At 38.9% G+C, this 14,686-nt stretch overlaps 1 protein-coding gene across 1 annotated transcript in view; it reads left to right on the plus strand.

Moving 5' to 3' along the window:
• Positions 1 to 6,757: 6,757 nt before the first annotated feature.
• Positions 6,758 to 14,686, plus strand: part of itga1 (integrin, alpha 1) — a 67,536-nt gene continuing 59,607 nt past the window's right edge. The window contains exon 1 of the mRNA XM_017489212.3: positions 6,758 to 6,921. Within this exon, the coding sequence (XP_017344701.1) occupies positions 6,879 to 6,921 (43 nt within the window). The 5' untranslated portion in view covers positions 6,758 to 6,878. The remainder of the gene's footprint in view (positions 6,922 to 14,686) is intronic.

Raw genomic sequence — 14,686 nt, forward strand, 5'->3', positions numbered from 1 at the left:
GATATAAACTCGTGTATGATACCCACCCAACCCAATACAGTATCTTGGTATCTGCTGCCAACCTAGAAATTTAAACCTGTAGCAGTGATTTATTGAAGGAGAAACTGCTAGAATTGCTTAAATAAGCATGTGAATAAGAACAGTTTAGTTTTCGAAATTTGTACTTTATCAACTACTGTAACTGACCCTGTTTTCTATTTCAAATGTGGGCTGTGCTTATAATGTTAATATATATTGTTAATGGTATAACTTAACTCAAAATATGGTAAAAACGATACTCTCAGAGCTCTCAGTCAGACGTTTGTAACATGTGTTTTTTATCCCCCTCACCCCGACCTGTCAAACAACCACAGAATCAGAAATATATACTCCACTTTTCAGCTGTCCATCAGTCCATCGGTAGGACAAAATGAGATCTGTGTTTAACTGCAGAAACGTGGCCCAGACATCACAGTTTGCAGTTGTATAATAACACTCAATTATCCAAACACAACGAGCGTAAGCTATACCTCTGTCATCCATCCCGCAAGTCACGAAGATCGCTTTTAGCGCAATCTAATTTGTTCCAAATCACACACAAATAGAGAGTCACATGCTGCTAAACAAGTGGGCAACAAAGTCAAAGACATAAACAAACCCTAGTGGCATTAAAATTCCTCTGAGTTGACAACCGGCATTGTACACCACTATGCATTAACCTCAATGACATTGTGAAATTCGATTAAAGTTTGCATTAGTCCGAGTACAGTGAATTACAACATTTCTCCAATTCTCTGAAGCTCTACTAGGACAACAAATAATTTAATGTTCTTTCGGAGTCGAACAGCACTGGTGCATAATGCAGGCCTTCCGAAGTGAGCCACATAGGTGAGAAAATCACCAGGATTGAATTCCACAAACTAAATCAAATCCAGCATTGAGAATTTCAATTAACACCAATGCAAGAGTCTGACACCCACATCACACAAAGAAACCAAATCCCAGCAGTCTGACATTCTTCAACAGAGAGCAACATTACTACATTACCACATACCACATAGACTGACCAACATTAACCATCACACACCAGCATTCTCAAACACCAGCATCCTTCAGCAAACACTGACTTTTGCCATCAAACACCAAATCACACTAATTCTCCACCGAACACTCAACATGACCATCAAACACCAAAAACGAGACAAAGTCAATAATACTGTCAAACAAAAACACACATCAAGCACCAAGATTCACCAACATTCTCCAGCAAACACCAATACACAGCAGCATTTTCCCACCTTCTCTGACAGTAACATCAGCATTGTTTATCAACCAGTAAGGCTATGTTGACATTTGACTTTATCATAGAGGAAGACGTTGTAGACAGTATCATGCCAAGACAAGACACACTCCCCAAAAAACAAACTAATGTGGTGACCATGTTCACTAGTGAATGCTGGTGTTAAATGATGACGATTGTTAGATGAAAAATACTGGTGTGTGATGAAGAATGTGGGAGTTAAATATGTTGGTGTTTAGTTGTGACTGTTAGTTTTTGATGATGAGTGTTAGTGTTTTCTGGTAAATGTTCATGTTTGATGGTGAGTGCTAGTGTGTGATGGACACTGTTAGTGTTTGGTGGTGAATGTTAGTGTTTGATGGTAATGCATGATGGTGAATGTTATTGTTTGGTGGTGAATGTTGTTGTTTGGTGGTGAATGTTAGACTTTGGTGGTGAAAGTTAGTGTTTGGTGGTTAATGTTATTGTTTGGTGGTGAATGTTAGTGTTTGATGGTGAATGGTCGTGTTTGATGGTGAGTTTTCATGTTTAATGGTGAATGGTAGTGTTTTATGGTAAATGTTAGTGTCTGATGGTCAATGTTAGTGAGTGAAAGTGTTTATTAGTGAAAGTGCTTGGTGGTGAATGTTCATGTTTAATGGTAAATGGTAGTGTTTGGTGGTGAATGTTACTGTTTGGTGGTGAACATTCACGTTTAATGGTGGATGTTAGTGTCTGGTGGTGAATGTTAGTGTTTGATAATGAGTGAATGTTAGTGTTGGATGGTCAGTGTTAGTGTTTGATGGTGAATGTTCATGTTTGGTGATGAATGTTGGTGTTTGTAGGAGAATATCTGTGTTTGTGAAAGTTGGTGAATTAATGGAGAATGCTGGTATTTAAATATGGTGTAAACGGTTGGTTAGTGTTTGTTGGTGAATGTTTGTGTTTGATGCAGAATATTAGGGTTTGATGGGAAATTTTGGTCTCAGATGGTGGTGTTTGAATGGTAGTTTTGATGGTGAATGTTAGTTTGGTGATGAATGTTCATGTTTAATAGTGAATGGCAGTGTTTGACGGTGAATGTTGCTGTTTGTTATAAGAATATTGGTGCTTGATGGTGACTGTGTTTAATGCCTTATGTTGGTGTTTGATGGTGTATATTAGTCTTTGGTGCTAAATGTTGGTATTTGATTATGGTCATTAGTGTTTGTTGGTAAGTGTTGGTATTTGATTATGGTCATTAGTGTTTGTTGGTGAGTGTTGGTATTTGATGGTGATTTAATAGTGTTTAATAGTGACTGTGTTTAATGTTAAATGACCCAAAAAATCCATTGCCGACTACAGTATAATACAAAGTCACTACTAAACAACATGGATTATTCAAGCGCATGCCACATTTAAGGTCTAGTAGATTAAGCAATCTACTGAGCTTTGCCTCTCACCTTTGGAGCAATGTCAAGAAAAAAAACTCACATTAAAATAATTTATGTACTCACCATGAAACTGAAAGTTTTGTCTTGTTCAAGTGCCTTTGACCAACTTATCTCTCATCATCATGGTCTTTGCATTTGATTCATCTTGCAAACTATTTCCTGTTTATTCTGTCCTGATGAAGAATCCCAGTAAACACAGACTCAGTAATCATGCTTCTTTGATTCAATAAATTCTCGTAAACTTTGCCGTCTACAGAAATCCAGCAGTTATGTTCTGACATGTCCTTGTCATACCTTTCGAATCCTCAAAGGTAAAAAAAAAGAAACCCAGAAATAGACAGTGCTCATGAGTTTAAAGAAAGCACAGACACCACTCCTGTGATGACTAAACAGATTATTTTGTCATGGGACGACTTCCTGTATTCCATCTCCCATCTTACAAATTCACATTAAGAGTGGTTTATTATTTTAACTCAGTCAGCAGCACGGCTCAGCGGCCTGGTGAGGAAGTAGACAGAACAGCTTAAAAGCACTATTTTGAAAATCAGATAATGGGAGGGAAAGCTTGATGTGTCCAGAACAAGCAAACACACCAGTTGTCAATAGAAATTGTTTGTCGTCAAGAGCCTGCAAGGATTTTACAGATTTATCAAACAATTAAAAGCTAGGTATTCATGGATTTGATAATCAACCAGGTGTTTTGACAAATGACATTTTCACTTGATCATAACTGCTAATTATGTTCTTTAAATTATGCATATTTCATGTTTTTTCATGTGTGTTTAGAAGCTGACTTCCTCTGGTATGTGTTTGGAGATGTGTTTTGAAACCTAGCCGTTCTTCACAGAAGTCTCATTCCTGTTGATCTCCTGTTTACATCCTTCTTTTATTAGTTTCTATTCCCTAATCACATGCCTGATTTTGGGTGGCTCTTTTTATTAGTCTAATTATGCTCAAGTTAATCTGTGTATTGTCATGTTCTTGCACCACCAGGCAAAAAAAACAAAAGTAAACAACTACTACTGAAGCACTTCAGTACTAATACTTTCTTTTAAAAAGCATTTTACAAAAAATGCTATTGACAGAATTCAACAACTGAACCTAGAGATCTTTTAAAAGTGATTTTTGAGTAAACAGGTTTTATGTTAATTTTTTTCCCCACACATGTTAAAATTCTTATCTTTGGTAATAAAACTTGTGCTATAGATGCAGAAGTTAGAGATTCAATTAACAATGCTGAAGTATTCCATTAACTTGTTTTATTAGAATTGTTTCAACAGTCGTTCCCTCACAAGCCTCTGTTTATCTCAACAACAACAAAAAACGCATCTTGTCATGTTCAAATGAAACCAGAAAGTGTAAAGTCCTCTGATCTAGAGACTTTTATCTGACACTGGTGACTCCTTCCATCCATCCATTCATCCATCCATCCATTTAGGAAGCCTGAAGCCTATCCCAGGGAACTTGGGGCACAAGGTGGGGGACACCCTGGACAAAGTCCCAACCCATTGCACACTATGGGCAATTCAGTGATGCCAATCAGCCTACACTGCATGTCTTTGTACTGGGGGAGGATGTACCCGGAGTACCCGGAGGAAACCCCCGAAGCACGGGCAGAACATGCGGACTTCATGCACACAGGATGGAGGCAGGATTTGAACCCTCAACTCTGGAGATGCGAGGCAAATGTGCTAGAATGTTACTTTAGAAAAGATAATGCATTAGAACATGGCATAATATAATACCTTCTTACACTTTTAATGATAACCTCTCTTTCTTTGTCAGATGGGTGTGTCCCCCATAAAAAATGGGGAGAAGTAAGAGGATAATGCTAATCACAGACTTCCTGGAGTGCACTCCTTGGATGATTAGGACTGGAAGACACAGGAAGCTCGAATGTAAACCGTCTTTCGTAGGCAGTTCCTGAGATGTTCAGATACATTGTTTTGTGTGTGTGTGTGTGTGTGTGTGTGTGTGTGTGTGTGTGTGTGTGTGTGAGTGTGTGCGTGTGTGACACAAAGGGAAGAGATAAACATTAATCCTGAACACTTTATATGACATTACTCTTAACTCTCCTGTTCCCTACACGCATCATACTATCTCATTAGATTTACAGTAACAGGGCTTTACCTTTTTCAAGAATACACAACAAAGTTCAAATATACACCTTAAACCAAATGTCCTCACTCATCTAGGACATTGCTGCGCGACATTCTATAATTATTCAAGCAAGCTATGAGGATTATGTAGCTAACAAGTAATGGAGGTCTGTCGCATGCTCACCCAAAATATTTCCGACTATATCTGGTTCTTCAGTGAAAACTTCAGCGAATGTGGTTTAGCACAGGGGTTCTCACATTTAAAAAAAAAAAAAAAATTTTTGTGTCCAGGGACCCTTTTAACTGTAAGTATGGATTTATTTCATGAACATTATCAAAAATGTTCAAATAATATAGAGTGACAGAGCTTTCTATTCATGAACATTCCACTGAACATATTAGAGCTCATTGGAGCTTGGTGCTTGGACGATTAAATATATAACTTTGATAAAGTGGATTGTGGTTTCCACCACTGTAACAAAATAAAATCACAGACTCCTTGGTTATGATTCATGGACCCACCGGACTAAAACTCTGAGAACCACTGGTTTAGCATACAGTGGGACTTATTGTCATCTATAAACATGAATTAACAGTGTAATATTAAACCCGTTTTATATAGCATTACAGAGTGACCATCTGGGACAACTGACATAATTTCAGTGAATCTCACCTCCACCGTCTGCAATACAATTCCTAAAGCTGAAAATTATGCAGATGATAATACAGATGTTTACATATAGTCCACAAGACACAATAATAACTGAATTTACACAAATGAACCAGTTCAGAAGTTTACACACGCTTGATTTTTAATACTGTGTGTCGTTACCTGGATGATCAACGACTGTGTTTATGTTTTCTGAGAGTTCCTCATGAGTCCCTTGTTTGTCCTGAGCAGTTTGCCCATTGTTCTTCAGAAAAATCCTCCAGGTCCTGCACATTTTGCATATTTGACTCCTTTCCAACAGCGGCTATATGATGTTGAGATCCATCTTTTCACACTGAGGATGACTGAGGGACTCGTACACGACTATTACAAAAGATGCAAACGTTCACTGCTGCTCAAGAAGGCAACACGATACATCAAGAGGCAACAGGGTGTAAATTTTTGAACAGGATGATCGGTGTAAAATGTTTTGGCGGTTTTTTTGTCTTCTGGGAAACATGGAACTATCTTATGTAGCTTCTGAAGGGAAGAACTCAATGGAAAAACTATTTACACTGATCATCCTGTTTAAAAGTTTGCACCCACCCCCCCCCCCCCCCCCCCCCCCCTTCCTGCCTGGCTCTTAATGAATGTCAGAGCTGCTGTTAAAGAAAATTAATCAACAACAAAAGTGAAAAATAATTTTGCCCCTGAAGACTTAAACACCTGAGCACTAAACACATGGAAGGCAGATCTTCTCCTTGTTCAAATAAGTGATGTAGTGAGAAGCTGCTGGAGAAGGGGGCCTCCATAGGGGTCTGTGTCAGAATAACAAATTACTTCCAGTGACCGAGAAGCAGATTGTTATCAAGCATTCACCCCTTCATGTGGTAATGTTTATCACACCACTGCTATCACTTAACTTCAAAACATGTATTTGACAGTGATGTGATGTGTTTAGGTCACAGTTGTGTCAGGACACAGGTCAAAACTACTGACACTAGCATATTTTTTTAAGTGCCATGTTACATAATATCAACCCTAGATTTCAAACTATACAAACTTTTCACAACAGTGTTGAATTACCACGTAGACCATAGTGTTTATTTAAAATAAGAAAAACGCATCTGCTTTCAGACATACTGTATAAGGCGTCTGGTATGTTTGTTTCTTTAGATTTGCTCTAGTGCTACTATGTTGCTAACAAGTAAGTCTGGTTAATAGCTACCAGTTAAGTATTGTGCAAACTGCACCCATCCATCCATCCATTTCCATACCGCTTATCCTACAGGGATAGGAGCCTATCCTTCACGCAATCTGTGAACACGCACACACGCACGCACACACACAAAGCCCGTTGCTGCTGCGCTCTGATACGCACTCGCGCTGTATAACGGGAAACAGCTTTTAGGCGCGCGAGACGATACGAGAAGCTCGAAATGCGCTCTGGAGAGCAATTGTTAAGGCTCGCGGCACTGCTCGGTAAGTCAAGCAAGCATAAATCTATGTACGTATCAATCAACTTCGTCAATTCTTTTGCGAGGTGTCCGTGAGCGCTTTTCCAAAAAAAAAAAAAAAGAAAGAAAAGAAAAAGAAAGAAAGAACCGGCGTCTCTGCTGCATCGCACGCGCGACTTGTGCACAAGTGACTATTCTAATGCATTAATAATAATCAATAACATTAAGTGCGTGCACTTTAAGTGGTCAAAGCTGTTTGGTGCTTTTTATTCAGTATAGTTCTCCCAAAGACTTCATTACGCACAGCTTTGGAGAAGCCGGCGTTGTTTGTTTGCTTGGTTTTTTGTATAATTTGTTTGTTTGATTGTTTGTTTTAATTGTAGTTTGGTCTTGCACGTGCTTTGCACTATTTTTTTCTTCGCATTAACTACTGTAATGAGAAAGCTGTACAGTATCACTATGAATATCACTATGTATATGTGTTAGAGGGTGTATTTATTATGTGCTACACCTGACTTTTATACACCTACGTTCATTCCAAAGCATCCAGTTTTCCACAGGAAGGTGTTTGGCTTAAATAAGGATCCTTGAGTGTTGGGATGGCTTTGCATGAATGTAACATTAGCACCATGAAATTATGAGTTGGACCAATGTTTGTTTTAGTAACTGATACAGCACCTCAAGCGTCCGCGGTGTGATCCTGAGCTTGGAGTTTCGGATATCCTTGTGTACATGTGGGTTTCCTCCAGGTTTTCCGGTTTCCTCCCACCGTCCAAAAACATGCAGGTAGTAAGACGGGCTATTCTAAATTGCCCCTAGGTGCGAGTGTGTGAATGTGTGTGAGTGCAGCGTGATCAACTGGCGTCCTGTCTGGAGTGAATTCTGCCACCTGGCTCTCTGGGTAGGGTCCAGATGCATTTTGACCCTGACCTAGATAAAGCCCATAGTGAATATGAATGAATAATAATTTGTTGTAGAATGAATGACCACATAGTGAGTGTATTAGCTGCGTAGTTGTTATATAGCTCCCAATACTGAAAGGATTTGGTCGAAACACAATCATGTGTAATTCTAAACAACCACCCTGTGCCTTCTGTGTGGCTATGCCTTTAGAAATAGTGCATACAGTGGTGCTTGAAAGTTTGTGAACCCTTTTGAATTTATATATGTCTGCATAAATATGACCTAAAACATCATCAGATTTTTACACAAGTCCTAAAAGTAGATAAAGGGAACCCAATTAAACAAATGAGACAAAAATATTATACTCTGTCATTTATTTATTGAGGACAATAATCCAATGTTGCATATCTGTGAGTGGCAAAAGTATGTGAACCTCTAGGATTAGCAGTTTATTTGAAGGTGAAATTTGAGTCAGGTGATTTCAATCAATAGGATGGCAATCAGGTGTGAGTGAGCACTCTGTTTTATTTAAAGAACAGGAATCTATCCGAGTCTGATCTTCATGTTTGTGGAAGTGTATCATGGGATGAACAAAGGAAATTTCTGAGGACCTCAGAAAAACAGTTGTTGATGTAACCTTTTTAGGCTCAAACGGTTACAAAGCCATCTCTAAAGAGTTTGGACTCCACCAATCCACAGTCAGACAGATTGTGTACAAAAGGAGGAAATTCAAGACCATTGTTACCCTCCCCAGCAGTGGAGACCAACAAAGATCACTCCAAGAGCAAGACGTGTAATAGTCCACGAGGTAACAAAGGAACCCACCGTAACGTCTAAGCAACTGAAGGCCTCTCTCGCATTGGCTAATGTTAATGTTCACGAGTCCACCATCAGGAGAACGCTGAACAACAATGTTTTTGTCTCGTTTGTTTAATTGGGTTCACTTTGTTCTACTTTTAGGTGTGAAAATCTGATGTTTTAGGTCATATTCATGCAGAAAATTCTAAAGGGTTCACAAACTTTTGAGCAGCACTGTACAATGAGTTTTCTGCTCTGCTGCAACATTTCCCAGCCCAGTCCTTAATACCCAGAAACCTGCCTGGAAAAGCGTAAAAATGTTGACTATCTACGATCTCAGAAGAGAAACATTTCAGTAATGCATCTGACTGAGCTAATCGAATCATTGCTTTATGCTTTATGAGGTTAAAATGGGTGTGGTACTGTGTTGAAGTGTATTCCCAGTCCTCTCAGTAATATGCTGAGCTGTCCAGAAAACATGCTGTTTTATGAATTGGCTGCTCTAAACATCCATTAGGAGTGAATGGGGGTGTATTCCTATTTTACACTCAGTGATATATACTGGTGTTTTCAAACATATTCCAAAAATAGCTCATCCACAGTGAAACGTCTGAAAAGGCTTACATCCCTATACTGCACATGCATAAAACATAAGAAGCTTTGGCCTGTGTCATTTCCGTCCTGACAGTTGTACAAAGTGACATTAATCGTTAACAACACTATCAAACTGGATATCAGGCACATCAACTGCAGTACAACCTCATCCATCATCTCGCTTGTTCTGAGTGGAATGGGTCACATGATTGTCATCATGTTTTTGAATCTCAACGTTTTTCTCAGTCTGCACTATGACGTGAAAACAGCATTTTATTTTATCCACTTTATTTATCCACTTGGGAGAGTGTTTTCGGGGAAAAAAAAAAAAAAAAGCTCTGATTTTGCTGGACAAAAACGCCGTCACAGTGTGGACGGAAGGCCGAAACGTAGGAAAAATAGAATGTTTTTCTTTAGATGTGTTTTCAGATTTATCCAGATTAAGGTGGACGTACCCGGGGATAGGCTCTGAATTCACCACACCCCTACACTTTCAGAAGAAGGGGTAGTAAACTGTACCAATTCTTGCTGCTAGGGCAGTTTTATACCATACCTTACGTATGTATCTATTACCTAGAAAGTTGCATATATTGTACAGTTTATTATAAGTTTTACTTACAATATGTACCAGTTTAGTATCCTCTTATACCACAATGACTTGCCAATGCTTATAATTAGACATGCATCAATGTACTTTTTATCCATTTATAGTTATGTTTAATGTCGTGGAAACAAGTTATGCACTTACGTTATACGAGGACATCAATTTAAATCTGTCAGAATTAAAAATCTTCTGACCAATCAGAATGCAGAATTTAACAGCGCTGCAGTATAAAGGATGTTAGTTCAAGTTGAGTCCTCTTTTTCTCATATTCCTGTCTCTTCATCTTTCACTCTCATTCAATCCCATTTCTCTCTCTCTCTTTCTTTTGAGTCATGCATGTGATGCAGGCTTGTGACCTTTGTTAAAGAATTGAGTTAGATGTGTATATCCACCCACACAACATGCACACACACGCACACACACACAAAGAGAGAGATTGTCCCAGGGCTATGCATGCCGTCATACCTTTCTACTCACTTCCTCTGTAAGATATTATGTCTTCCGTAGCTCTGTAGGTGTGACACTGTGGTGGTATCTGAGGCTTCAACACTCCGCCACTTCGCAGCATGAAGGTGGTTTTGGCTTCAGACCAGAAATCAGCCATCTGGCTTTAATCGGTTTATGTGTGTGAGAAACAAGTGAACACTCTCGAAAAAACCTGCACACGTATAAACACCCGTTCAATCAGAACAACCTGATGCTGATGACACACATTTCACTTGCAGTCATTCGAATTTTTCCTTCTTTCGCTCCATTATAAATGCTGATTAGCATAAACGGTTGTGCCGTGTCATTTGTCCTTGTCATTTGTTTGGAATGTCTTTCTCCGTAAAGCATGCATGGGCGTGAGAAAGCACTGTAAGGATTGAAACGTGGCCGACGTTGATTAAGCTTATGCTTGACTGTTTGAATCGGAGACATTTGGTGAATGAAAGCTGCACGAGTGGCGAGTGGCATACAAGGCTGGAAGTCTTGTACTCGTTAGAATCAAGCATGCTCGTTAAAATATTAAGCCACGCCCATTAGGACTATTCTCAGCTCGGCCGTCAGTTCGAGCAGTGCTTTAGAGCATTTCAACAAAAAGAGAAATGGTACATGGTACAACAAGCACATTTGAAAACTTTTTAATCATTTTTTAAAAGTTGAATATATGCATGTGGATTTTGATACCGATTCAATACTGATTAAGTTTTGTAATAGTTTTGGTACACATTTAAACATGTGATAAATCTTTTACGTATATTTAGGAAAAAAATATTTTTAGTTGTTTTTAAAAGATAAATTTACAATAATACACTGGCAATAATAGAAATACAACACTTTGTACATGTAAAATATCACAAAATCAAATGACTAATCAAGTCAGGTTAGATAGTTAACATTAGTTATTGACTTCATAATAATCAGTTTACACCGCCAAAAACTGAGCATGCTATGACTACTGCTTAAAAACAATGTTGTGTCACTATTTTTTCTTTAACTATAGTTGTTTCATGTCAGTTAGGAAACATTATTCACAGAACAAGCATGTGAATCATTTGTCACTGGTTTATCACATTAGACGTTAAGTTAACACTTTGAATTTCACTTTCTTGATGTTACACATCTGCTCCTTTACTGTTTGAAAAAATTAAATACAAACTAAAACTTTTACGATTTTAAAGATGACCCTAGCATGGCTGAGATCATTTGTCTGGTGTTTGCTGTGTTTATCTCCACACTCTGATATACTGAACATTCCTATGTTTGTGTGTGTTTGCTGTGTGGAATGCTAGCTCTGCTTGCTAGCTCGGACCACCAGCTCTGTTTGCTAGCCACATGAGGCCGCGAAACTGTCCTTTGAAAGCCTTGGTTCGAAATTTATGACCTGAACCCACTAACCTCACTTACTTCACCTCGTTTAATTGATTTTCTCATCTCCTCGTGTCTTCATTTATCTCTGCCGCAGTTGTGGTGCGCTGTGTTTTACGGCTAATTTTATAATGTGCTCCTAAAATAGAACGAGAAAAGGATGGACATAAATCTACACAGTGTACGGGCAGATGCATCAAATGTCCCAGGAGGCCGGGCTCTGAACCGTCTTTTTCCATACTTGAACGCTAATGAAAGGCATTCTATCGCTAGCTGATTGGGTCCAGGCCTTCGTGACGATCTGTAATATATGTAACTCCATGTTTACGTACACGTGGGGAGTTTCTCATGCTTTCTGGAATTAGTGGACCTTCATGGTTACTTCTAATGAGGATTAATGGAATACATCGTTTCCTGGATTGTGCTCACTCAGCAGATTTTACACAATTACACGGTGATTGTATTAAAGAAATATTTTGGCACAAATATCAAACTTGCATAATTTCCGCCTCAGCCCACATACCGTTAATGAACCAAGATGAGATGTATGGTGCCCATCACTGGCTTCTAGTAATATGAGGCTGATGCAGTTGACGCCGGTCACCCACCCAGTTTTCTGTAGAACTCTTCCTCAAACTACTTCCAAGACACACTGTGACTTACATTAATCTGTAAACATTGACAAAATGGCATTGTTGCACTGAGTGCTATAACTTAATACAAATGTACCAATGTCTATAATTTAATCCTAGCATTTACTATTTCAAGTCCCTTGCTACAGAGGAGGTATCATGATACAACAGTGTTTGTTCAACTAAAGCAACAGTCAGACTACACATGAATAAAATTCACCCAGGAAAAAAAGCATGGACATGGGACCTGAAAAACCTTCTAGGTGAAACTGTTTATCTACGTGACCTTGTTTGGAAATAGAAACCAGCGGGGCCGTGATCTCAGTCTCGTTTCGATTAGAAAGAAGTATGGAGAATCTGCTTATTATTTACTATCGGTCACACCAGTCCCTTGCCCTGCTCTTTTCATACTGTTGCTTGGTGCACATCTGGAAAAATGAATAAAAAAACGAATAAAAAACTAATTTGGCATCTCACAACATACAGTATACTGGGGATTTTAAGGTACAATTGGGTTTTTTTCTTTCTGCATGCTAGGAATTTCTTGTTAGCAATGTTGGCACCTCTGCATTATAGGGGAAACCATCTTAAACTTTATCTTTTCTACTATCTTAAACTATTTTTTCTTATCTTTTCTTTACCATATCTTTTCAATATGGTATCACTGAACTTTTAGACCTACTGACTTGTAGAGCAAAGCTAGAATTTATGCGGATAATGTACTTCCACTTTGAACCTGCGGATGTAAAATGAGATTACATAGCTTAATGACGTTGTCTGGCACGAGTATATGAAGATTTATAAACGTATTTACAGAAGATTTTGGAGAGAGACCTTATTTACTTGTTAGCTACTGTACATTAGTCTCATATGCCCAGTACAAAACGATCAAACATGTTTTGTGCTGAACCATTTCTTTAATGTTAGTCAGACACACAGCAGCTGAGTCAGTGCACTGTTTGGATTTGGTGTTAAAAATACATCTGATGGTAGATGGATAGTCATGATGGGCTGACATTCCTGTCCGGTTTGACTCAAAGGAAAATATCTGATTAAGTTTTGTTTTTCAACTCTCCCACAACAATTTATTCAGAGGTTTAAAACATTTTTACATGGAACTGGATAAAACACAATTTAATGAACGTCTGTGAAACAAGTTCCTGTTATCACTTATGTCATGCAGCTATAAACAGTTGATCTATCAGTCTTGACGTTCATAAGAAAACCACAGCTCGTCATGTTACCAAGAAATGTGCAAAGTGCCAAGCCCTCTGTCCTCTACACGTTCCCATGATGGACATATTACTGTTACAAAGTGCTGACACTGGAGACTCCTTGAATCCATTCATCAATTAATCCATTTTCCATACCGCTTATCCTACACTAGGTCACTGGGGAGCATAGAGTCTATCCCAGGGAACTCGGAGCACAAGGCAGGGGACACCCTGGCTGGGGTGCCAATACATTCACACACCACGGACAATTTGGAAATGCCAATCAGCCTACAACTGATTAGGGAGTTAGGCACAGCACCCAGGGAACATACAAACTCCACACACACAGGACAGAGGCTGGATTCAAACACGCAACCCTGGAGGTGTGAGGCAAACATACTAACCACTACGCCACTAAGTCTTCCATTTACCATATTTGGTCACAACTTCCTGTTCTCACATACTTTCCTCTGTTAAGCGATGTCATTTCATCTAGAAAGAAAGGGTTGGAATTCGGGAATAATTCATGAGAACATGGTTTCATCCAATCAAAGAGCACCAAGTTCCTGTGACTCGCAAAATGGCGCCTTGACAACGTTTCCTTTAATGGTGGACCTCTTCCTTTCGCATAGTGTCAGTGGGATTTGTCCTGCAATATTAGTTTGAAAGTTTAGATTTCTTTCAGTATGTTAACGTTATTCTGTCGCACTTTTTATCAACACAAAAGTGTAAAGATGTAATGAATCGATCACATTAGCAAGCTAGATAGCGTCTGCTAACTTCTTTAATGTCTGCTAATGTTATGGGATTAAATCTAAGATGGATAGTTACTGTTGTCACAGCGTTCTTGCTCTGTGATTGGTCGAAGCCATCTGCACTCATTAATTATTATTAATTATGAAAGAAACCATGCTGTCTGGTGACTGTTTCCGCATGTTCCTGCTTGCTTTTCGTCTTCCTGCTGCACAATGTGTAGTCTTGTGTATTTATACAATCAGAACAAGGCGTGACTTCCTGAAACTTGTCTTCTGTCCCTTTCCCAGTTCTCTGGCTGCTGGTTCCTGTTAGTCTGGTTTTTTCTCTGGTTCTGACCCTTGGCTGTTTTTCTCTCTCTTGTATCATCCTGTGTGAGTTTTTCCAACCTCAATTTTTTTTATACCACGACCAGAAGTTTTTGCTCTTTCATTCACTTTT

The sequence above is a fragment of the Ictalurus punctatus genome, chromosome 16 (genome assembly GCF_001660625.3).
Source record: "Ictalurus punctatus breed USDA103 chromosome 16, Coco_2.0, whole genome shotgun sequence".
NCBI lineage: Eukaryota > Metazoa > Chordata > Actinopteri > Siluriformes > Ictaluridae > Ictalurus > Ictalurus punctatus.